Raw genomic sequence first — 24,498 nt, forward strand, 5'->3', positions numbered from 1 at the left:
GGATCAGTCCCTGGAGTTTTTGCCCCCCGTCTTGTTTTTTTTTTTTTTGGCTTTTTCAAGAGACAAATATTTTAGTCCATGTCGATCTGATCTGTTGTTGGCGAAGCTTGGATGCGCCTGCGTCTTGTTTCCCCTCTCTCTCAAGTGATATCCTCTCCACCGCATCAACCAACCCTCCAAAAAAAAAAAAACCAAAAAAAAAACCCGACTCTGTCCAACATGCGATCAGATGAGCGGTGAAAATCATTTCCACGACTCTTAAAACGTAAGTACAAGAGAAAGCCTACTCGTCTCCATTTATTTTATTTAATTATTTTCCCCCTTCTGTGGGAGAGAAAGAGGGCAGAAGGGGAGGGAGGAAAAAAGTCTCCGCCGGACTGGTGAGGCTGGATCCGGGCTGAGGTGGCGTGGTGGTGACGGGATTGACATTAACCCATCTAATGCCTGTCTATCTCTCTTCTCCTTTCCCATTCTCTCTCTTTCAGGTCTGTGGCAAAAGAACGGAAGGAAACACAAGGATACATTACTTATCAGAGGTGTGCACTCGGGACTTATTTGTTTGGTTACCGCCAGAAATCTCTTTCTTTTCTTTTTTCTTTTTAGTTTTGGTGTGCGTAAAAGACGCAGCAAACTATCGTCCCCCTCCAAACAGCACTGGAGATTAGGGGGATTTTTTTTGTTTTTCCCCCAAAGGGAGTGAACCGAAAACTTGGGTTTTAAGGTGCTGTTTTTTTTTTTTTTGCTTCTTTTCGTACTCTGCCACGAGAGAGATGAAGGAAGATGATTTTTAATGGAAGTGAAGGTGTCAGGAGCTGGCCGAATCCCTTCGTAATTTTTGAGCTCAGTCTCGCTGAAGCCGACCCAGCTATCACATCCAAAAAAGAGCAGCCGGTTTGAAGAGACATTCTCAGCTCAGAGATCAACAACACCCCTCCCCCGAAAAACGGGATGATTTTTCAAAACTGATAAGACTCCATTTGTTTGTAATTCCTGCATGAGAAGCACCGTGGAACGCGACGGTCACTATGCCGAGGAGAAAGCAGCAAGAGCCGCGGCGATCAGCAGGTATAACCCGCCCCTCCATTACGACCATTTCCCATCCCAGTAACCAACTAGTTTTTATTTCCAAGTGCCAATTGGAAGTCTCTCCTTCCACCTTTTTTTTCTTTAGCAGGACTGCATGCTGCGATTTATTACTATTATTATTATTATTTTACAACTTATGGTTTAAATCAATTTATTTGTGTTAATAACACAGCGCACAACTCACCCCTGGACACACTGTTGTGTTTAAAATGTATCTAATTGCGCAAATGACGCACGTATCTGCGCAATGCCACTTTGAGATTTTTTTTTAAATCCTCCGGTGCCAGGAAAGTTCTATTAAGAATGGTGAGATAAACTAAATGGCATGTTATGGGGATAAAAGGGAGTTTTTGAGGTTCAAGAGTGAGTAATGATGAATAATTGACTGGGAAAGAAAGGGGGGAGAAAAACGGGCGAGAGCTGGTTTTTCCTTTCTTTTTTATTTTATTAGAGGATTGCCACCCTTGATTTGATGCGTGATTGATCGTCTGTCATGTGGCAGTCTTTGATCTATTCATCCCTGATAAACATCAATAAATCCCTCCATGAAGACAAGCATGCTTCTGGTAGCCACTCAAATGCACAACCCTGCTTTTAACCAGGAACTGAAAAGCAAAGACAAAAAGGAAGAAAAAGAAAAAAGGATAAAGAAGAAAGTTGGGAATTGTGGTTGAAAAAATCACCTTATTTCTTCAAATGTGTATGCACAGAAAGCAGATGAAAGCACCGTGTGTATGTTCAATTGCAAGAAATTCCCCAACACTCTTTAAAAAGAACAGGTATTTGAATTCTCCTCCTCTTCCTATATATTCTTAGATGAAAATATGGAAGGTTCTGGCTGTCCTCGTCCGAAATATTCCTCCCTTATTCGCTGCAAGAATCAGCCCACAGCTGAGGTCCACTGCTGGATATGATTTTTATAATGTGACCAACTGATAAAACCAGGTGTTGGCAGAGGACCGACAAGGTTGACTTCTAGTGGTTTGGATGTGGACTCCCCCTTTTTCCTCTTGTCTCCCTGCAGCCTTTAAACAAATGTAAATGAGTGACAGGGGTTTCTACCTCTGTGCTAATGAGGCCGAGCCTTTGAAGTTAGGCATTAACAACTGGAGTGAACAAAAGACAGTTACAGAATTTTAAAGAGATTTTGAAATATGAGGTGCAAAGCGGGTCGAACAGGAGGGCCAGCCGACGAAGACTTTGAACTCAGCAGGTTTTATCATTTTAAACAGAGAGCTTGCGATGATGAAGATGATGGTGGTGGTGATGATGAGGATGAGGAGGAGGATGAGAAGGAGTGTAGGACGGATGAACATTCAACCGGTGCTCGCTGTTAACTTCGCCTTTTCTCGTTTGCCTTTGTGGCAACCTGTAATATGTTTTCTGGCCCACACCGCGAAGCAAGAATCGAGTTTTATATACCGAGTCTCGCTGTACCTTTCTGCATTTGTGTGTGTGAGATGGAGAGAACAGTCACCGCTGTTGCTTTGGCAAAATATCCCCCTGGAAAAGGTTGGCCATGATGGGAGCAGAGGGACTCCCGTTAGGTTTCTGCATGTAGATGGAGGCATGAAAAACATGACATCTCTGTGACCCCTCCCTTCCCCTCCTTTCTCCTGCCACACACACACCACACACACATACACACAAACCATTGATCCATTACAACGTCCACTGAGTGCCATGCACATCATGGGTTGTAATGGTCAATCACAGCTTGGCAAACGGGATGTTTTCCATTCTTTCATGAACACGATGGCCGGTCAGAGATAACGCCCTCCACTCCACGCTTCCAGAAGCGACTGACTAACACGCAATCACGCTGATACGCATGCACACACCGACTTACACACCAGGCTAGCCCGATGCTCCACTGGGAGCTCGTACTGACCTGTGGCTTCCTCTGTGTGCTACTGCTCAAAGAGGAAATAGCTCATAGTGGGACTAGGCATGGAAATCAGGAGTCAGACAATTAAAACAACAATAGCAGACTTGTGTGGACGGCCTATTTTTTTCATTCTCACTTTGTAAAGCTTGTGGAGACTTTTATTAGGTGCGTTATGTTTCGAGGCCGCACCATGCAAAGTTATATTTTGCAAATCAGAAACAGCAAAAGATTTTCTTAACAGTTTCGTTTCTTTGAGTTACATAATCAGATGTGCACATTTCCCTGTTAATTTTCATACACAGTGCACTTCTTAGGCAGCTTCTTGGCAAAGAATTTTCGGGTTGCTTGAGCTTCTCATGTTAAAACTTTTCTTTGATCAGGTTGTTAATCGATTGCTTTATTTTGCAGTAAATTTTACAATTTCCGCAATTTTTTTTTAAACAATAAATTTTGTGTTTTGTTTTGCTTTTAAGAAAATTATCACAGGATTTCTTAGGATCATTTTGAAGTATCTGCATGTGTGTGTGTGTGTGTGTGTGTGTGTGACACTGCTGTTTAGATGACAAAAAACCCCATTAATGACATATTCCACCGATGGAATGAAAACGCAGCACTCGTTGTCACGCTTCCTGTTGCTTTATAATTTTCATCAGGAAATTCACACGCAGGAATTCCAGAACATGGAAACCAAGATGTGAAGAAACTTTGCAAACCTGAATCAGCAAGTTTGTGAAAATATATATATACACACACACCCTGGTGTTCTTGTTTGTGCAAAGATGGATGTTGTGCATTACTACGTGCACCTCGTACGGTCGATGCCTTGATTTAAAGGTAAAGAGGCCAGGAGGAAAAACCAAAAAAGTAAAGGACAGAAAGCAGTGACGCCGCCTTTCATGGTAGGCAGGCTTGCATAGTCTTACATGAGGAAGACGAGGGAAAAGAGACGACGAGATAGTCGCTCTTGTTCCGTTGCATGATGGTTAATTATAAGAGAAACGGTGTGTGTGTGTATAGAGTGGGGAAGGGGTGGTGGTGGTGGGGGTAAGGTTGCATCCCGTTGGCTTCATTAGAGAGAGCCCTAATTATCTGTGGAGCTGATGGATTTGTGACAGGCCCTAACGATTAATGCTGACAAATTCAGTAAGGTGTCAAGTCCACAGCTGCCTTGATGTAATCAAGTTGATATTATACAGTCCCCATAGCCCCTAGTGCCGCACCAACTCAATTTGCCTGTGCAGGTGACAAATGGACTTTGCTACCTGACTAATCACATCAGGAGACAATGCCAGTTAATGACCTCAGTAAGGCCCCCCCCCCCCCCCCCCCATACACACACACACATACGCCCCCATCCTCAACACCTCCTATAACCTTGCAATAAGCGAGCCAGACCAGCCACACCACATTGCAGCCTATCCCTCTGTTCTCTGCTAATTTTCTGCTTGTCCCATTGTTTTTATTTTCATTAGAATTCTTTCGGTTACGCCGAAAATCGTTTTCGGGTTGTTTTTAAAAAAATTACTATTACTATCATTAATGCAGTGCATTTTTCGTGAAGTTTCCTCTTATTTTCTGCTGTAATTTTCTCAGTGGAAATTTCTCAACTCTTGCGAGAGCTTTTTTTATTTTTGTATTAATGACACGGCTGAGGCCTGTTCTAACCGCCTGATGCATCAGCGCTCCAGAGTAATCCCGGGAACCATTTTTAAAAATCTCGACGTTCTGTTGAAGTTTTCACACTTTTGCGTGTGTTGCGGCCCCACCAGCTCCACCACCCCCACCCTTGCCAGTAAATCACTGCCACTTCATAGAACGGCCTCCTCGTACTTTGGCTGAACGTTCTCCCAGCTCGGTGTTGTAGCCGCCCGCCTCGCTGAAGGCCTCCAGTTTATTCCGAGCTGGAGAATCACAGTGCCCGGGGATTAATGATTTTGCATGCCCGGGGTAGCTAAGATTACACAGCGACCTTTGTGCTCTTACTTGACGATGCTGTTATGTGATATTCTCCCCTCGAAATAATCAGCACGCTGAGATTTATGTGGCACCCCCCTCCACACACACACACACACACACACACACACACACACACACACACACACACACACACACACACACACACACACACACAGACATCAACTCACCCTTCTGTCTGCACCGGTGTCCTGAGGAATACTGCACTGCATAGGCTCTAGGTGTGTGTGTGTGTGTGTGTGTGTGTGTGCATTTTATTGAAAAAACTCAGTGTTGCCAGATTTGAATACCCCCCCCCCCCCCCTCCGAGAATTAGAACAGTCTTGTTTTGATGAAAAGTTGATTTTTTTCAAGAAAGGAACTAGTGTCTCGCTTGAAAGTTGGAAGGCTTAACTTCCGATGGCTCAAAGGCTGCACAGCTTCTGAGAAATGAGAAGTTTATGTTAGATTTGGATGAAAAAAGGAGGAAAAAAAAAAGAAGTGTGTGCATGTTTGTGTGAGTGTGTAAGAGGAGGAAAGGGAGAGAGATGAGGTGAGAGTGTGTGTGTGTGTGTGAGCTTGTAGCTTAGCACTGACCGGTGTTAGTTTTCCTGGAATGAATAACTCCAACGAGTGTAACGGTAACCACGCCATGTTAGTCATCCTTTTTAGCGTGGCCTGCCCCTCTGCCCCCCCCCCCCCCAACCCCCCACATCACTGCAAGAGCAGGAAAACAAGCTCCAAGAGCAGCGCCATGTTTCTCATATCTCAACTGTTATATCTCTGCACTATTCCCAGTCAAAAAGGAGGGATATCAGACAGAGCGGGAACACTTATCGATCCACCGCAGCCTTGTTTCATCTCAGCCCCAACACACACACACACACACACACCTCGCATGTACTGTATGTTTTCTGGCCATTCTATTTAGCCCGGTGTGTGCGGACTCAGCTAGAGGTTACACTAATTGGAGCGGTGGCGTCGTTAGCAGGTGGCATCGATCGACTTCGTCAATAGCCACTTTTGCTCCTGCGCCACCCTCCCAAACTAGCAGTTAAATTTACATCTGGGATTTGAGCCAGTCAGAGGTCAAACTTGCTCAGCTCGCTCTTCTAATGCCTCGAGTCACCACGAGTGCCCCTGGTGTTTGTGTGTGTGTCTGTGTGTGGTATTAGTTTCTTACATGGTTTAGTTTCATTTATCATCCTTGTAATTCTTTTGCATGAATGTGCAAATATTAGTTGTGTAAACATTACCAAAACGGTTTCAAGATCAACAGGTTTGTTGAATGTTTTTTTTTTTTTTAAAAAAAGGATTATCAGGAATAACTAATTACAAGATAGATGATATTAGCAAACTTGTAACCATGTAGCTTTTGTGGTTCATATGGATAAAAGATAGATTTCACGCCATACTGCTAATGCCCCTCGTTGTCTTTTTCCTCTTTTTGATTCTTTTCGGGGCATTCTCAGCAAAAACCTGCCCTCGGGGCACGCCGCTACCATCACTAGCAGTGTGTTGCCCTCGCTGCACTTTAAACACACACATGCACACCGTCAACCATAAACACAGACAGTCAGGCAGACGCGCGCACGTACACACACAAAAACGCACGTACACACCTACACCTAATGCTTAAGTGCAGCCAGCATGTCTCTGTGGGAGGTCATAATGGAGGTGGCTTAGCATGATGGGAAATCATATCATTAAAGAAGCCAGATGTGCTTTGTTGCCTGCCTTGCAGCACATAAAAACAGCAGCAAGTCATGGGATCCAAAAAAGAAGGAGGAAAAAAAACCCGCTAGTCTGAGAAAATCAAGTCTGAAACAGATAGAAAGCAGCCCTCTGGGACTGGGCTGACAAGCAGTCTTATTCCTGACTGCCATAGAAAAACAATTTCCCCCCAAATAAAGAATTTTTGTTCTCATTTTTCAATGTTGCAGCAGCATAACAAACTCGTTTTCTTAACTTTCATGAAATTTCAGAAAGGACTCAAAGCTTTGATAAATGACTTGCTGTCGCCGTTATCAGCTCTCTGTTAAGTGTGCTTAATTACTATGTAATATTTGTGTTGTGCTGAGTAATTACAGTTTGTTAAGGGTCCACAGTAGGGATGTAAGACCTCCGAGCTCATTAATGAAAAAAAAAAAACTGTTGATATTTTGTGTGTGTGTTTTTTATTTATTTATTTTTTGCTTTCCTCTGGCACATAATTTGAGACATGAGGAGGATAAGAGGGGAAACGTTCAAGAGAAGTAGTCATGCAACATTTACAGCACAAAAATTGACATCTTAAATTTTCTTAAGTAAAGTATTACATTTGCCGAGGGTAAATTTGCTCTCTTGATCAGTGCTGTGCCTCCTCGAGAGGCTATGGGAAAGTCTGCTAGAGCCAAATTTAACATGTTACTACTATCAATAAAAGATGAGCAATTACAGAATATTTTGTTTAATAAGTATTTGAATTCCTCAGCGCAGGAAAAAAACAAACAAAAAAAAACATGTAGCTTACCCACTCATTACATCAGTTAGCAGGGGGAGTGAGAGGCAGCTCTTTGATGCCAACAAACAAACAAGACAAACGAGATGGGCCCACTACAGAAGAGCAAGAGCCCCATCCAGGGACACCCAACCCCTGTACACTCCTCCCTCTCCTCCCTCTCTTCTTCTCTAGCTCCCTCTACCTCTCTCGCTCTCTCTCTTTGACTCTTTCACATATCTCCCCTCTCATTTTGCAGCACTCCGTCTCCCTTTATTTCTTGCTCTTTTACCCTCTCCAGCATGTTTCTCATCTCAACCCCGTCCCACCCACCCCTTTCCCTTCTGGATAAATACTCTTCTTCTTCTTCTTCTTCTTCTTCTTCTTCTTCTTCTTCTTCTTCTTCTTCTTCTTCTTCTTCTTCTTCTTCTTCTGCCAATCAAAAGCAAAGAGAAAAAAGGAATTCTGGTGTTGGGGCTAAACAAAACCAAAAAAACAAAAAGGAAGCTGGCTGAAAAAATATATATTTTTCTTTTTTTTTAACTCCTCATTTTTCCCGTTGGTTGTACCTCGGCGGACAAACTTAGGTGGAGATTGTCAGGGTCGAATGACACGCTTAAAAGGAGGCAGCTGGGGGAGTGAAAGAGTTGAAAAGCGCAGTTTTTTTTGTCTTTTAACAAATACTAAATTATCTCAGCATGGCTTAAATCCATACAGCAATGTAATGATTAAGTGTGGGGTTTTTTCCCCCCTCTGTTATGGAGTGTGGGGGGGGGGGGGGGGGGGTGGATGTGTGATGGTGTGATGACAGCGGTGGGCACCGATGTTTAGCCAAGCAGCAGCACCAAAGAAGATTGGCCGTGTGGGTGAAGCTCAAGAGAGGTGGATATTTAGGATAGGGAAGGGAGATGAAATCTGTGCGTGTGTGTTTGTGTATTTGCTGCATGGGGTGAAGTGGTGGGTGGTGGGTGGGGTGTAGCTTTTAGGATGGGCATTAAAGCTGACAGATGAACGGGACGATGGACAAATTCTCCCACAACAGCTGTGACTGCCGCCATTATCCTGACAGGTGTCAATTAAGAATTACTGCCTGGCCGGCCGAATTGCCCCTCCCGACTCACGCACATGTCCCTCCATCCCTACAACATTCCCCTCCAACGCTCTCCTCCGCTCCCCACCCCTTGTCCAGCTGTCGGTGTGTGAGAGAAATAACACTTTACCCTTGTCAGGGTTGTCACAGGCCCTGCAGCCCCTGTTCTCTCCCCCTTTGAAACAGCAGCCAGCGGCAGGCACTCATTGATCAATAGCTCGCTGTATTAGCAATCACGGTGAAGCGAGTGTTGGGCGGATGGGTGGAAGGTCCGGTATTTTCCCCATTTTAACCTCAATCTGTAGGCCGGTTCGCACTCTGGTAGTTGAATAATACCAGAACGATGCAAAGACGGTAGGCGAAAGCAAAACTCTAGATCAAGCTCGCTATGCAGTTTGTTCCACAGGTTTAAAAAAAAGCATCTTCGTTTCATCCCTGGTGTGCGTCATACATACACAGTGTATGTTAAGTTCACCTTCTGCAAAACAGCAGCAGCTGCAGACTAACCTAACCGCTGGTTCTTCTTCCCTCCGTGTTCCTCGCGCTCTTGGCTAGCACGGGCCCATTTTTTATTCCACATTGTAAAGTGGGGAGCTGAGGTCAGCGAGTGAGAAAATGAACAGTTGCCATTGCCCATCTTGAGGGCTTCCTTCCAGTAAACCCGCTGGCTGACAAACACATTTGAGTCGACAGGCTTCTAGCATTAAGGTGGAAAAAAAACAAACAACCCCCCCCCCCCAAAAAAACCCCTCAAATTTAAGTGGCGTGTGTTCCACATTTGCCATATTTTCTCAATTTTTAAGGGTTTAAATCAGTGCAGCGGCATGTAGGTCATTTCCCTCGGTAATTGGTAAAGTTTAATCGAAAGCATTATGTGCACAGGCTTCAGGCAGCCAAGTGGTGACTGCGCACAGTAAGTAGCAGAGCAGGAAACGCAAAGTTCAGTTTTACATTTGCCATTATTTCTAATTACATATCACCTAATTTACCGTTACATGCATATATATGAAGTTATTATACGCCTATGCGTAACACTGTTGACACTGCGTAGTTTACTGCTCGGCTTCTGTAATGTGCAGTTTTCAGCACCGGTGCAGAATAAACATGGGAAACTTCAGTCGGTTAAAGGAGGGAAGCAAAAACAGCAACGCGCAAGAAGCAACATGAGAGCGAGTGGCGAAGGCTCCCCAGGAATACGCAGATGGATTTGCATGTTCACTTGGGAGTTACAGTTTTGGATTTCCTCCCTAGAAATAATTTGCCACAGAAAATAACCGAGGAAGATAATATCAGTGTTATTTTGCTACTCCTAGCTGTATTTGCATATCTCTTGTTTTAAATAAGGCAACCCCCTCGGAGTGAAACTCGGTTTGTTTTTTTTTGTTTTGTTTTTCCTAAGCTTCATTCAGCATCACCTCTATTTCCTCCCCTCATCCTCACAGATCTAACACCTCTCCCTCTCTCTCTCTTCTTTCTCTGTTTATTTCACTCTTTCTTTCAGGCCTACCTCCTCTCTGCTGTCTCACACTGGCACTAGACTGCTCTGAGCGATTATCAAACCTGAGAATATTTTTCCATCCCCATGCAAATCACCCCACCATGCTCTCTCTTATCGTTCCTGCTTTGCCCCCGCTACCTCCTCCCCGCCCCGGCCCCAGCCACCCCCAAACAGCTGTGTGTAATCAAAGTAAACGGCAGCTAAAGCTAAAAGGGAAACGCTCTTTGTGGAGATGGATGGAGGGATTAAATATTAACCGGATGCGGCTGACTTAAGGCAAGTGTTTTACATAGCTGCTCCCACCATGGATGCCGCACATTGATCCCTTCGCCCTGGTGCTTTTACTTGTTTGGCTGCCTGCCGTTAATTTTTCACCATCATCTTGCTGGCCGGGCCTTTAGAATGGGAACGGGGGTGGGGAGGAAGCCAACAAATGGTTCAGCCATCTATACCCCCCCGACACACACACACACACACACATACACAGTCCAACCCCCCCCCCCCCCCCCCCCCCCCTTGCTGTGTGCTTTTAACAGGGGCAGGTGAGATGGATGATAGCAATTTGAAATTTTGTTTGTGCGTGTGATCATGGAGATTGTTTTCAGTATTACCATGGTGTAACAATTCCAGTGATTAATTGAGGTGAATGCTTGGCTCAGATTAGAAAGATCAGGGAAACTGGAGGTTTTTTTTATTTTTGCCCCCCCCCCCCCCGTCCTTGCTCCTGACTTGTCAGTGTCGTGTTTATCAACTGACCTCAGAGTCCAAAGTTGCTAGCTTTTTATACGCGCTTGCAACAACACGCTCTCCCGGATTCTTGCCTCCACACACACACTGCCCCTCTTGTCATATCCCTTACTTCATTTCCTCGTGCCTCTTTCTTCCTGTCCTCCAGCTGTGATTAAAAGACAAAATCAAACCACTCAGGCCAAACTTTGTCCAAAGAGGAGACTAAACAAAAACAAAATGGCTTACAGTGGCTGCACTATTCCAGGGGTAGGGATTTTCTTCCAGGGGCAACAGCGCGGTGTTTTCATGTGTTTGTTGTCTGCATGTGTATAGCAATATCCTGTGGGGGTCACAGAGGCGGCCTGTTAACGTGGAGGGGGGGGGGGGTTATACCAGTGGACCTTCATCCCACCCCTCCTGCACTGGTGCTGTTGACAGCATCATGAAGGCCTTCTGGCATTTATAAATGTGTGTCCGTGCTCCAGCTTAGTGGCCCCCCCAACTCCTCTCCAAACACTTCTGCTGCACACACTCCCACCCCAGCCAGAGTGCACATCCGACCGGGTCGCAGGCAGGTCGTGACCCCCAGGTGGCCACGGTCCGAACGAAGCAGGTTCTTATTTGCTCTCTTTTCTCTCTTTTCGGCTGGCTTCATATTCTATTTAAATTCAAAGAGATATGAACCTTTTTATGCAGGATATCAGTGTTTCGCTGCCGGGAGGTACAGATAGCTGGTATTTAAAATGCTGCATGGTATTAATTTGACGATTTTCATGCCACCGAAAAAAAAATGTAAATAATTTTGTGGTTCAACCAGAATTACACATTATTAAAATGCTCTAAGCCAATAAGCCAATATTAATAGCAACGATAATAATAAGAACGCTAAAAATATTGTTGCCCTGTTGTGTAATCCAATCAGAACGCTACATTAAGTTAAATCCGGCTACCTTTCATGACACCATTGTGTTTGATTTCTCCAATAAGCACATGATGATGAAATTGGTACACAGTGTTAGACCTGCCTTATGGGTCATCCTCTAATATGTGGCAAGGAAATCTATTAAATATGTCTGACTCTACTCTTTATTCCCCTCCTTTGTCTATTGGATCCTCACGAACGTCTTCCTTTTCATGCTGTTTTCTTTCTCTTTCTCCTCTCCCTGTCTTTCGGTGTTTCAGGCTCTTTTGCTCTCCTTTAGTCAAAGTAGCCCTAGTCCCCATAGCAACACATAGTGAACTCTTACTCATTAGTGTGTGTTGCAGCCCAATGAATGGCCTGGATCCTGCTCCTCATTCCTGTGATTTCGTACTAACACAACCATCACCTCATCATGATTTGTATTTTCTTTTTTTGTACCTGACTGCAAGGAGTAAATGCTAGTGAAGACATTTGGATGATTTCAAGTCAGTAGTGGGTGGTTGGGTGTGTGTGTGAGAAAGAGAGAAAGCACATGAAGATTGAGAAGCGACACTGGGAAATGTCCCTCCGCCACGCCTGACTCGCGCTCGGCTGTTTTCTTTTTTTTGGCCGTTAAATCTCCAGTGTACTGATAACAGGTCAGCCGTTGAGAGAGAAATGAAAGGGAGGAGGAGTGTAAAGAGAGAGAGAGAGAGAGAGAGAGAGAAACTGGAAGGGGGGAGAGTGAGGAAGAGGAAGACTGGGATATGATTAGAGAGCGTGTGAGTAAGGGAGTGTGTATGCAAGAGGGGGGAAAAAGCGAAAGAGAGATTGGTCTTTATGCTGGCTCACCCATTGCGTGGGCGGTGCATGGAGTAGAGAGGTCAATAGGATGCCGTGATAGGCTAATCTGCCAGGAAGGGAGGGCTAGGGCAGGCCTCACGGGAGCAGCTCATTGGCTAGACTCATTTGCCCTGTGAAATAAAATCTCATCATGTCTTTGTTTTCTTTTTCTTTTTTTTCTCTCCACCATTTCAAGATTGATAGTGCGAGCATTTGCTCTGAAAAGTCTTTTGGCGTGTGTGAATATTTATCTGTTTGCATATAAACTGTATGCATCTGTATAACGCTGCGTGTGTGTGTGTGTGTGGCAGACCTCTCTCAGTTCATCCCAGTTCCTGTGGGAGTGTGCGTGCATGCGCAACATTTCCAGAGCTGTGTGTGCTCGTACTCCCAGTCAGACACATGGATGACAGATGACCCAGTGGGAGACACCAGCCATCCTGCCCAACCGGAATCTTGCTACCCCCCCCCCCCCCCCCACCCCCTTGCCTATTAAAAAGTGCGCACTTTGTTTACTTCCTCGGCTTTTAGCCATAAATCCTGGATCTACCTCCAATGTGGCGTTGCCCTCTTTTCCTCAGGTTACGGCTTTGAACACGATCATAATAGCTGCGTCACCGCTTGTGTGTATCTGTGTGTGTGTGTGTGTGTGTGTCTGCGTGAGAACAAACCAGCCGCAACCTGGCTGCATGCATGCCTGTCTGTCGCTGCCTATGTGTGTGTGTTGGGGGGTGGCGGTGGGGGCTTACTGGACCAGAGGAAACCTAAATCCTCATATAAAAGGGCCATGCACTCAGGCTGGGCTGAGGAAAGGAGGGAGGGAGACAGAAGGAAAGAGAGAGAGAGAGCGAGGGAGAGAGAAGGGGAAAAAAGTTGATTTCCTTTTTCAGCAGAGCCATACATCACAGGGCCTCCCAGCTGCAGTGTCACAAGCTGACAGAATGACATGTGTCATTTATCAAAGGGGCCAGGCGGGGGCCTTGGGAAACGTGCACCACAAAGCCTGAGAGAGTTCATTCCAACGCTCAACCCACCCTCCTTCCCTTCCTCCCTCCCTCCCTTCCTCCCTCATCTCTACTCCTTCAGCCCGCCCCCGCTGTTCACTCTCCTCCTCGTTTTCTCTTCTCCCTGCCTCCCCTCCCGACCACCTCCACCCTCCTTACTCACTTTGCCTGGTTCCAAAAAAACGGGCCCTGTAATGTTTCTGTCTTCCCTCTACTCTCACACAGCCGCTTTGTGTGTTTGTGTGCGTGTGTGTGTGTGTTTGTGTGTGTATACAATTGTGTGTTTGTGTATGCAGGGCTGACCCATTGAGTGCAGGCGCTGGCTATATCTTCAAAGCCAACTTTTGAAAAAAAAATCTGAAAGAATAATTAAAATATTCAATAAGTTGGGAGGGTATTCAGAAACACTTACAAGCGGTTTGACAACATCTACCGATATTTTTATACATTCATTCACAAATTTCTCACTAAATGATGCTATTAATATTTACCTTTGTTTTTCTGACGTGTTTAAAACCCGCCTTATCTTTCTGAATGTCATTATTGCACCCTCCGTACGGAATAGCTGGTTCCCCCGTGTCATTCTTTTGCTGTCGTTTTTAAATTGTCGATGCAGTCTGGAAACATTTATATGCACAAACACACTCCATACTTGCTACTGAAGAGTTGTTTGACAGAGAGATTACAGCTTTTCTGGCTGTTCGGGACCCAGTCGGAGGTCCGCGGGGGTCACGGCACTGAACGCACTGGGCCTGTTTAAGGGCACATTACTCTGCAGAACAGCTCGTACATAGGAAAGCCCGTTGTAGCTGATGTGTCGGTTACTACAGCAAACAGTGTCGGTCCAGTTGTGGCATGCCTTTCTACTACTACTTTCTTCCGTTAATGTCTTACCTCACTGCATGCACTCCTTTTTCTTGCTTCCTCTCATCAATCATCATCTCACCTTTCATCCCAAACCTTCATCCACCCCCATCATAACCTCAGCTAGGGTTAACTCCATTGCAGCCACTTCCCGAATCAATGAACTATCTTACCTGGGTGCCCTTCCCTTCCTCCAATCAGGTTATATTATGTATTTAGAGAGGCCAGAGCCTGATTATCATCATCATCTGTTTAGATGCCTTAGAGCAGGCCTTGTTTTCGTGTGTTTTTATGTGGTATATTAAACTTTTTCTTTGAAGAGAAGAAATACGGTAAAATCAACATTAAATCATCGAATAAGTAAAAGTTTTTTTTCTTTGGTTAGTAAGTGACAGGATATTTTTAAGGCATGCTAAGGTGTCCGGATAAATACAGTTTTGATGTATCTTGTCAGCACGTGTCTACTTTGAAAGCCGTGCCTGTGCGCTTACTTTCGCTTTCCAACAACCAGACTAAACAGGGTATATGGCGCTCACTGTGCAGACTCCAGCCAGGTCCTGGCAGATCATATAGCCTGAAAAAGAGCTGAACAACTCTCTGGCTGGAATTCTCTTTTTAATAATTAAAAATCCAACTCTGGGTCTTACAACTTGGTGAGCAAAGCGGCGAGAGTGAATGAGAGGGGAAAAAGATGGGGCGGGGAGGGAGGAAGAAGACGTGGGGGAGCCCTCCTGACGGTGTAATGTTTCCTTACTTTGTCTGCTGGGGTTAAAAGACGTGGTACATCATTAAGAAGAATATTGAGTGGCAGTGTCACCGACAGATGACCCTTCTAACAGGTCATGGATAGTTCACTCTTAAAAGCCCCCCAGCCCGCTAAATACTTCCCCTCCCCCCGCCTCTGTATCCTCAGCCATAGGTGTGAGTTCAGGGCTGAGAATTTGCACTCACACAGTGGCCGTTTTAATTTCTTTGTTTTCCCTTTTTTTTTTTTAGTGCAAAGAGCGCAGTCAAGTTTAGCTACTGTATGATAAAACAATCATTTCAGGCAGCATACGCTACACCACCATAGCTTTTTTGGCACCCATGGATGACTCAGCTCATACTAAAGCAGCATATGCATTCATCGACACCAGAACTTCATCACTATCCTTGTGAGGTCATTACATCGGTGAATACACTCGGTCTCTTCTCAGCTCTTCTGTTTTGCTTCTTCCTCTTTGTCTTTTCGCCCCTTTTTTTTTCATCCCTCTCTGTGCATTTCTTGTCTGTCTGAGTTTGAGTGTGCGTCAGGGCGGTGGGGTGGGTGGGGGGGAACTGGGGAGACAGCCCCTTTTCATTTGTCTTCATAAGCCTCATTTATTTTTGTAGCCAGATGTGAACTGACACACATCACTCAGTGCAGCCCTGCCAACCTGACTCCCCTTCTTCCTTCCATCAGCACCCTCGAGCCCCACCCACCCTCCTTCTGGGAGGTCAGGCAAGCACCCAACCACCTCCTACAACCCCCCCCCCCACCCTCTCATCTGCATCCCCCACCCCACCCCCACCCCCACCCCTAAATCCATTCAGCATTGCACAAGATGAATGTGTCTTTAAAGCAGAGATTGATTGTGGATATCAGAGTTATGGCGCCATTCATCACAGCAGATATTATTCAGACGAGCAGGATTGAACAAGGAGGTGGGACTCTTGAGCCCACGGGTGAGTTCTTGGGGGAAGATGGGCTTTAAACTTAGAGGGAGTTTAATAGATTTTAGATGAGCATGTGTGTGTGTGTATGTGTGTCATTTTGTGTGTTTGGAAATGAATGGGTGTGTTTATTCTCATGTACTTGCTTTTACCTTCATAAGTCTGCCACACTTGGGAACGCTGGCATGTGTTTGCGTCTGGCTTTTTCTCATCTCTATTCTCGTCAGTGTGCGTGCGTGTGTGTGTGTAGCTGTCTGCATTGATCTCCACTGATGTGATCCTCCTTCAGAGTCTGTTCTCATCAGACTCTGATTTACGGCTTCATTAGGATCCTTGCGCTACCTCCCCTTCTTTTTGTCTCCCTCCTTTCGCCAGGTCACTCTTAGAGACACACACAAATACACTCGGCCACAGTCAACACACTCTGTGGAGGGAAAGCTGCAGCTAAAGGACTTTTCATCGCAACACTTTGTATAGTTGGTTTCTGTTCTGTTTGTCATCTTTATGAATAATCTCTCATTATTCATCAAGGCTTAGCACCTCATTGTGCCTTGAGAGTTGAAGTGCTGTGGCGGTTTTGGAGGTGCTTCCCTACCCCCAGGCAGCCCCACTCTGCTGAAAAGAGCCCTCATTGTGTGTGTCGTCTTTTATGGCGCTGTCTGAAAGAGAGGGATGCACTCCAGTCGGCATTCAAATGCACGCGGTAAAGCAGCCAGTAGAGCAGGACAAACACCACAGGTTGTAAACGCATTGAAAAGAAGTGTGTGTGTGTGCGTGTGTGTGTGTGTCTTCGAGTCTGTAAGGGTGTGTGCGTGCATGAGGATGTGTTAACGTGAATGTGAGCGTGTGTGAGTCTGGGCAGGCTCTTGACTGAAAGGTTTTCACTCTCTTTACCTCCACTTTTTCTCTCCTGATACAGTTTGCCACTTACTTTTACTCCATTTTTTCTGCCCACCTGTCTTCTGTAGAAATGACTTTCTTCTTCCTCCATGAAGAAAAGAACCTCAAAGTTTCTACTTCTCGTGTTTTCACCCCTCCCCACCTCCCTACCGAACTATTATCAGGAGTCAAGTCATGCAGAAATGTAAAAAAAATAAGAAGGTAATCACACTTTGTGCTGGTGCTTTTGTCGTCAGTCCGTGATGGAAATGGGTCTAAATATGAGATTAGAACCTGCCGGTGACTGATGCTATTAGGCAGATATGCCATAGACTTTACTATCTCCCATGAAGGATTAGTGCAAATTATACTGGGAGACAGGCTTGATTTCTCCTCTGCCTGGGTGGATGTGGGCATTTGAGGCACTCTAAGTTGACAGCGTCTGTCTCTGCTTAGTTCTCTGAGACAGGTTGTGTGACAGCTGATGCCAGGCAAGGGCTTAAAAAGTGTGTATGTGTGGGTGTCTATTTGTGTGTTGGCCGATGTTTGGTCTGTATGTGTGTGTGTGTGTGTGTGAGTGCGTGAGAGTAGGAGAGTTATAAACTGACAGGCGAGTGTGTTTGAATGTGATTGCACGTCAATGACTTCTTTTTTTTCAGAAAACAGGTTCTCTTTGAGTAGGGTGACAATTGGGATAGGCTAATTTTAAGCCTGGTGGCTTCCTCTTTAATTCTACACACACTCTTATCTGGCATTATATTAAATAATTAAACTGTCTGTTAGATTGTCCAGGTGAAGCTGCTGTTTTTGTAGATTTAAAGGAAGAAACGTGGGTCAGACACCAGACCAAGTGCTAGTTTCAGTGTTTAAATCCACCTTTAGGGAGGCTGATTAAAAACAGAAGCTCGATAAATATTTCTATCTTTACTTTCATTCAGAATGGTGTGTCGTGACAGAAAGCTAGTTGACTCCTTCACGTTGTACGTATCTCAAATTGTATGAACAATCTTTAACTGCAGGATATAACAAAAAGAAAGTGGTCAAGCACTTTGTTGAGCTCTTAGGAATGTTTTACTGAACATGCAAATGCTCCCCATTTTAGCCCGTCTGTCTCCTCTTGGTGATCTGATTTAGGAGGGTGACATGTCCTTTAATGTTGGGCAGTAAACTGGAGGGTTGGATTTATAGCCTGAAGCCTTGTTTTTCCTCTGGCTGTCTCTGCCTGTTGGCTCCCATGACGACAATTCAAGTTTCTGTTACTGCATTTAAGGTGGTTTCAAAGGTGCAACCGTTCATTTCTACCTTAAATCCTGCGTCTGCGTATGTCAGGAAATTGCCCGACACAAGAGAAGCTTCACAAATGACTTTCTGTCATATATTACCTGATTCTGAACAATTACAGCAAGCTGAGGTCATTTTGGGGTTAAACTTAAACACAAAATGTTCTTGTTGCTCTTGATCATTGAGAATAACTCATTTTAAATTCAATCAGTGCAACACATAAATGCAGCAAAGTAGCAATTCAACAGTTGGACCCAAAAAAAGCTGTCTCTACTGCAACCATTCACATCCTCGTCCTCAGATTTCTGCTCCGTCTCCCAACTCATCAGATTTCTCTCTTCTCTATCCTCCTGTTTAGCTTGTGTGGTGTGATGCAGAGTGGTGCTCTGCTGTGTCAGCAGGACTGAAACAGGTCAAAATCTGCCTCCGATTGGTGTCGAGTTAGACCATTATGTACTGTAAAGCTTGTAAGGGAGTCCTCTTTTAATATAACGTGACTAACATACCTAAAATTTACTCCTGTGAGTTTCTGAACAGTCTGCCTCTGAAATGTACTTTAGAATCATGTGAAAATGTTGGTGTTTCTAAAAACAAAAGCATTTTTATTTTGCAAAGGAAACTTTTTTTTGCATTAAAAGTCATGTCAGCGCCAGCTTTGCTATAAGAAGCCATTATTGGTCTCCTCTACAGGCGGATGTTCCAAATCAGTCTCATCCTCACGGCACAGTTTGAGTGATCAGTCCGAGGCCTAGTTTGCTGCTGCCAGCATGGGACACGATGTTCTATTCTTTATTTATTTCCACGGCCCATGCATTTTTCCCATATAAAGACAGTCTATGTCCGACTGTGTCAACGTGTGATGGATTGCATAGTCCTCTTCTCTAAGGAAGAGAAGGGGGGGGAATGTTGGAAAGAAGGGAGGAAAAGAAGGAGGGAAAGAAGGAGTGAGAGAAGGAGGAAACGGAGTGGTGCGGTGCAGCAGTGAAGGACATGGCAGCTTAGTGCTGGCCAAAAAGACTGTGCTGAACACCTGCTCCTGTCTCCAACGCCCCTTCAACCTCCTCATTACCTGTCAATCTATCACAAGGCAGCCAGATCAAATGTCTGCAGCAGCCAGGACTCGCACAGGGAGGGAGTCGGGGAATGAGGGAAGGAGGGGAGAATAGCAAGGAAAGAAAGAAGGGAGAGAGAGAAGGACAGATTGCATGTCTGGGAGAGCTGAAAATGATGGGGAAGTAAATGGAGCAGCTGCGTGTGCATATCGAAGATCTGTTGATAATTTGGAGTAAACTTTGTTCTTCTGGAGGTAGTTTGTCATGTTGCTATATTTAGAATTCATGGAATACAGACTGCATGTCAGTAGTTGGATGTGACATTATGCAAATCTGCTTTATCATTGTCGGTAGAGGGTTTTTAAAAAAATAGGAATGATTCTCAAATCAGACATTCGCTTCCAAATAAAAGAAAAAAAGAGCATGTTTGGAGAACTTTTTGGCATCCATCTGGTCAATATCTTAAATCAAACACTTCTCAAACAAATCAAAGGCAATCATGTTGTCAGAGTTTCTAAGCAGCAGCCTGCTGTTTCCATTCCTAACTGTGCTCTAGAGCACTGCGCAGACTCACTGTACAGCACCCTCTGGCCTTTGATAGGCACCTTTGTGCAAAAAGATGGGAACCTGTGACAGACAAGCTCCTCTATAGGAAGGTGGGGCCTGTGGTTTCAGATTACAGCCACAGCGCTGACACTGTGTGACTGTGTTTGTGTGCTGCACACACACACGTTTATGTATACGGTGAGCACCTTTGCATGTGTGTAGGAGAGCATGTTGTCTGAATTAAATGTATACGTGTGTGTGTGTGTTTGTGTGCTTTAAAAAGCAGATGAATTTGAGCTCATCAATGTGCATTAGTGCACACATGACCAGCCCCAAGCCCTCGAGTTCTGATCCCTCTCAATCCCCGCTCTTTCCCTCTCTCTTACATTTTCAGTCTTTCTTAAGCTCCCTTGCCCCTCTCTCTCCTTTAGTGTGTGAGCTGTGGTGATTTACGGTAATTATCCATCGTTGGGTCATCTATCAGGCTGGCTGTTGCTAGGAGATGGAAGCAGCTGCTGCTGGCTGTTGTCTTGTCAGGGACAGTGCATGTGTGTGTGCGTGCGTGTGTGTGTGTTTGTACATACTTGCGTTTGTGTGTGTTTCCTGGGATCTGGGTAAGGACGTGTAGGTACTTCTGTGTGTGTTTACTGGCAGTGTGTGTGTTTGTTCAGGTAAAATGGGCCATCCTGATGTAGGGATTTAAAAGCGCAGGTGTTGCAAAAGAAAGACGGAAGCAATGAAGTCAATGGATGGAGAGAAGGATTATAAGAAGGAGTGAGGGTGGGGTCAGAGGTTGAAAGAGTCCAGGTGGAAACTTAGTGCGTGTGCATGTTTGGGGAGGGTGGGCAGCTTAAAAGGCACAGGTGTGTATGTGTGTGTGTGATAGACAGGGGAACTGAATGATAAATTTTTCTAGGCAGATGGAAGTTAGAAGAAGTCGGGCCTTGGGGAGTAGTTTTAGTGGCTGTGAAAATTGCAAGATTGTGTGTGTGTGGCTTGTGAATAAAGTACATTTTCTATTGGCAGGTGATCATCCACAGATGGGTGCCGGTTCAGATCCCCACCGAGGGTCCTATTTCTCTTTATTTTGTCCTTGTAATCCACCTTAACCCATTGTGTTGACACCGTTTCAGGTTTCATGTTCTGTGCGCGCCATTCATGCTGAAGCTGAGGGAACCAATCCTCACACGCAGGGAAAGGTCAAACTGCAAATAGTGTAGTCTTAACAGTAGGCTTTCAATAGACATATGAGAGGGAGTTTTCAAAAGTACTATCCCCACAGGTAAAGTGGGACATGTTTCTCTTTCACAGAGACTGCAAAAAAAGCAGCACTTAAAAAAATTTACTGCCAGTTGTAATAATAATTCAGGATGCAGTGTTCCACATTTAGAGGCGCCAGTGGCCTATAGTTATCCGTTGTGTCCCACCAATTTTGCACAGTGTTGTATTGAACAATTTTCCTCTCTTTCTGCAAATAAGTAAATATTCACATTCTAATATAAGTGAGCTATTCAAATATGTATTAGTTACTCTTGCGCACAGAAAATACCATAAATGTATCATGCATACTGAGGCCACATCGCACTGCAGCCTAAAAAGGCTGCTGATGAAGCTGTCTTCACTACCTCTTAGCCTCCTCGTACTTTCACTAAAGTTTCATTTGCTTTAACCTGTTGGCAGGTCTGAAAGAGGCAGCTGGATACAAGCCACACATCCATATGAGCCACGGTAACTGTAAATACAGCCTCCACTCTCAGCTCTCCATACCAGCCTAATTAGTGCCAGTTAGCATTTGTCATTGCATTTAGGGGTGAAGATTAGGAACACCTCTCAATTAATCTGCAATCAGCCTGTTTGTTAATTAGCTAACCTGTTCTAAGTGGCCTTCAGGGCTCTTGTGTAATTAGCTAAGCTGCTGAGAAACAGGTCTGTGTGTTGACATTGACCTAAAGCTTACACACGTGTGCACAATACACACACAAACACACACATTTGTATATGATGTATGCTGTTGAAGACCGTAAAGGTGTCTCCAGTCATACTCAAGAAACTTGGCTTCCCCGTAAACTACATATAAACACGAGCGTACCATCTGCATCTTCTGTGTGTTCATGGGAAAAAGAGGCTTAAAAAAGGCACAAATGCAAACACACACACACACACCCAAAACACCCACTCCATTACTCAGTTTATTAGTAGTCGCAAGTGTACTGTGCTCATCCAGACATACATATTTGCACGTCGTCATGCTTGCAGCAATGCGCTGATTGTTTCTTCCTTCACTCTGAGACAAAACTGCATCCCTCAAAAGTATTCTTAGAAAAGGCAGGAGGGAGGAAAAAAAATACATACTGTACTCCCCGAGCACGTACACTCTTTTTAACATTTCATCCTTTTCAAGTGCAACAACATTCTCACCAAAATGAACAGCTTCTCCATTGCTGTGTCGAACCTTTTTTTTTTTTTCCCTCGCTCACTTCAAAGCCATTTGTTTACCCTGCTGCCTCCTGACATTGTCTGTGGTAATTAAAGGAGCGCACTGAAATTTATGGTTTAATTATACAGGCCTTGTTATGCAGAGAGGACCAGGATGGGCTGATATGCTCAATAAAAATAAATAAATTCCATACGGGTTTATTGAACACGCTTGGGGCCGTGGGGGGGGGGCATCATTCCAGCGGCTCAGGTGTGTGTGTGTGTGTGTGTGTTCTTCTGTATGCAAATGTGTGTATGTTTATTTATGTATTGCCTCGCAGGGTTGCTGCTCAGCGTGCAGTGTGAGTGGGTGAGAATGAAATGTAAAAAAAAAAAAAAAATAGCCAGATGAATTGCAATCGATTGGCGCTGGTTCACTGTATTGATCCCTGAGCATGTTAAAGCCTGCTGTACTCCATGAAGAACACTCAGTCAGTCAGTGTGGGCTCACCCCCGTGCACCCCCACCCTCTCCCCTTCCTCATCCACCCCTTTGTGAACGAATGCATGGCTGTACCGTATGCGCACTAAATCACATTGTTTTGTTACTGTGTGTATACGTACAAAGCAGATATGATGGCAACCGCAGCCCCACCTCGCATATAGGCGAGAGTGTACGTGCGTGTGTGTGTTTTGGTGTTAAGCATGCACCGTAATGGAGAGTGATCTTGGCTGTGGCCCACAAGCAAGCTTCTCTGAACTGATCTTTGAGTTGGGTATAAATAGCGCTGGCTCTATAAATAAAACAGCAGCACCTTTCGCACTCACTCTCTCTCATTTGCGCACACATTCAGCCCCTCTACTTAGACATTACACCTGCCCAGGCACTTACATGGCACTCGTGTGCATAAACACTCCAACACGAGCTGCCCATTAATCCATATATCATTCTTTTTAAGGTCGTATAGAAGGAACTCTGCGGGACATATTTACACGAGAGTGTGACTTGTAGCAGGTTAGCGCCTCTTCAGCCCCACATTTATAGGACAGTAATCTCATCAGGTGAACAGAATTTAGGCAACTAAGTGGACGCTTTGTATGCATTTTTATTCTTTCAAAACTCACTGAACCTGAGCTCCTTTCTCTCAAAGACCAAAAGGAAACTCTTACAACTTCCAGCTAGCATATTCTTTGCTTTCAGTAGCTGTCGGCCAAGAACTTAAACGGACAGACTGGCAAATAAAGGTCCAGCATTGATATGTATACACTCAGCTCACTCAACACACAACACCATCTAAAGCATCACTGCAGTGAGTTTAAATAATGCTACTAGCTCACCGTAACGCAACACGACTTGAGGTATTTGCCGGTGCAAAATGATCGCTAAGAAGGCCAGTGAATATCTGCCAATAAAACTGGATTTCAACACCAGTACCGTGTGCACGACGCTTAATCACTTTTACACCACTTTCTGTGTCAGTCCATTATGTTGCTATGTGTCTGAAGAACAACATGTCCCATCCGCTGCTGTCTGCTGAGCTCAACTCAAGCTAGAAGTGTTTTGAAATGGGGTGCAAAGAGGAAGGGGGGGGAGGGGGGGGAGAGAGATAAATTGGTACAGCGAGCTGGAATGCTGCAGCAGTTATTTAAGGCCCTGTAGGTGCTGCCTAGGCCATATGCTCCCATTATTCCGCTTGGGAGGGGCCCATGTGGGCGTGTGAGCAAAGCCGGAGAGGGGAGGAGGAAGAGGAGGAGGGTGGGAGAAAAAGAGAAAGAAGGGCTAATGGATGAGAGTTAAAGGAGAAAGGTAGCTGAGGAATTATTTTAAGGAGAGAACCCCTATCAAGCGCGGGAGGAATTTTTAAGAACGGGATACCGTGGAGAAGCCTGAGATGAGATGAGAACGAATTAGCTTCTAAAGTAAATGATCGCCTTCACCCTCAATATCCGGCTCTTTCACCGTCGCCTTTGCATAATTCATCTCGTCAAATTTTGAGGTGTGACAGAATATAATTCATGAACTTTTGGGGTCGATAACTTCTCTCAGGCATCTCTATCATTTTCACATCACCAAGCTGAACTTAATAAGATTCTGTATGACACACCTCCTCACTGGTGTTTATTTTGTTACTTTCTACACCTCGTTGAAAGTGAACTATTTGAAAGTGAATAGATGACTATAGGTCCTCAATCCATCCAGGTGTATTAATATTTATCTATTAAGCAAACAAGGCCTTACCCCTCTCGCTTTCTCTCTCCCTTGTCCCTCGCTATTTCTTGTTCTTCCTATCTGTTCAGT

The 24,498-nt window shown here is 44.8% G+C and overlaps 1 protein-coding gene across 2 annotated transcripts in view; it reads left to right on the forward strand.

Moving 5' to 3' along the window:
• Nucleotides 1–24,498, forward strand: part of LOC146698291 (teashirt homolog 1-like) — a 35,869-nt gene that overhangs the window by 1,990 nt on the left and 9,381 nt on the right. Inside the window, exons 1-2 of one of the 2 annotated variants that reach the window (XM_085473347.1) lie at nucleotides 1–265; nucleotides 486–1,065. The exon at nucleotides 1–265 is cut by the window's left edge and continues 456 nt beyond it. In XM_085473347.1, coding sequence (XP_085329473.1) covers nucleotides 1,026–1,065 — 40 coding nt within the window. In that variant the 5' untranslated portion in view covers nucleotides 1–265; nucleotides 486–1,025. The remainder of the gene's footprint in view (nucleotides 266–485; nucleotides 1,066–24,498) is intronic. The other variant, XM_085473348.1, reaches the window with a different exon arrangement.

This window comes from Copadichromis virginalis, linkage group LG11 (assembly GCF_057382275.1).
Source record: "Copadichromis virginalis isolate Kocher_CV1m ecotype Utaka linkage group LG11, C_Virginalis_male_GT1.1, whole genome shotgun sequence".
Classification (NCBI taxonomy): Eukaryota; Metazoa; Chordata; class Actinopteri; order Cichliformes; family Cichlidae; genus Copadichromis; species Copadichromis virginalis.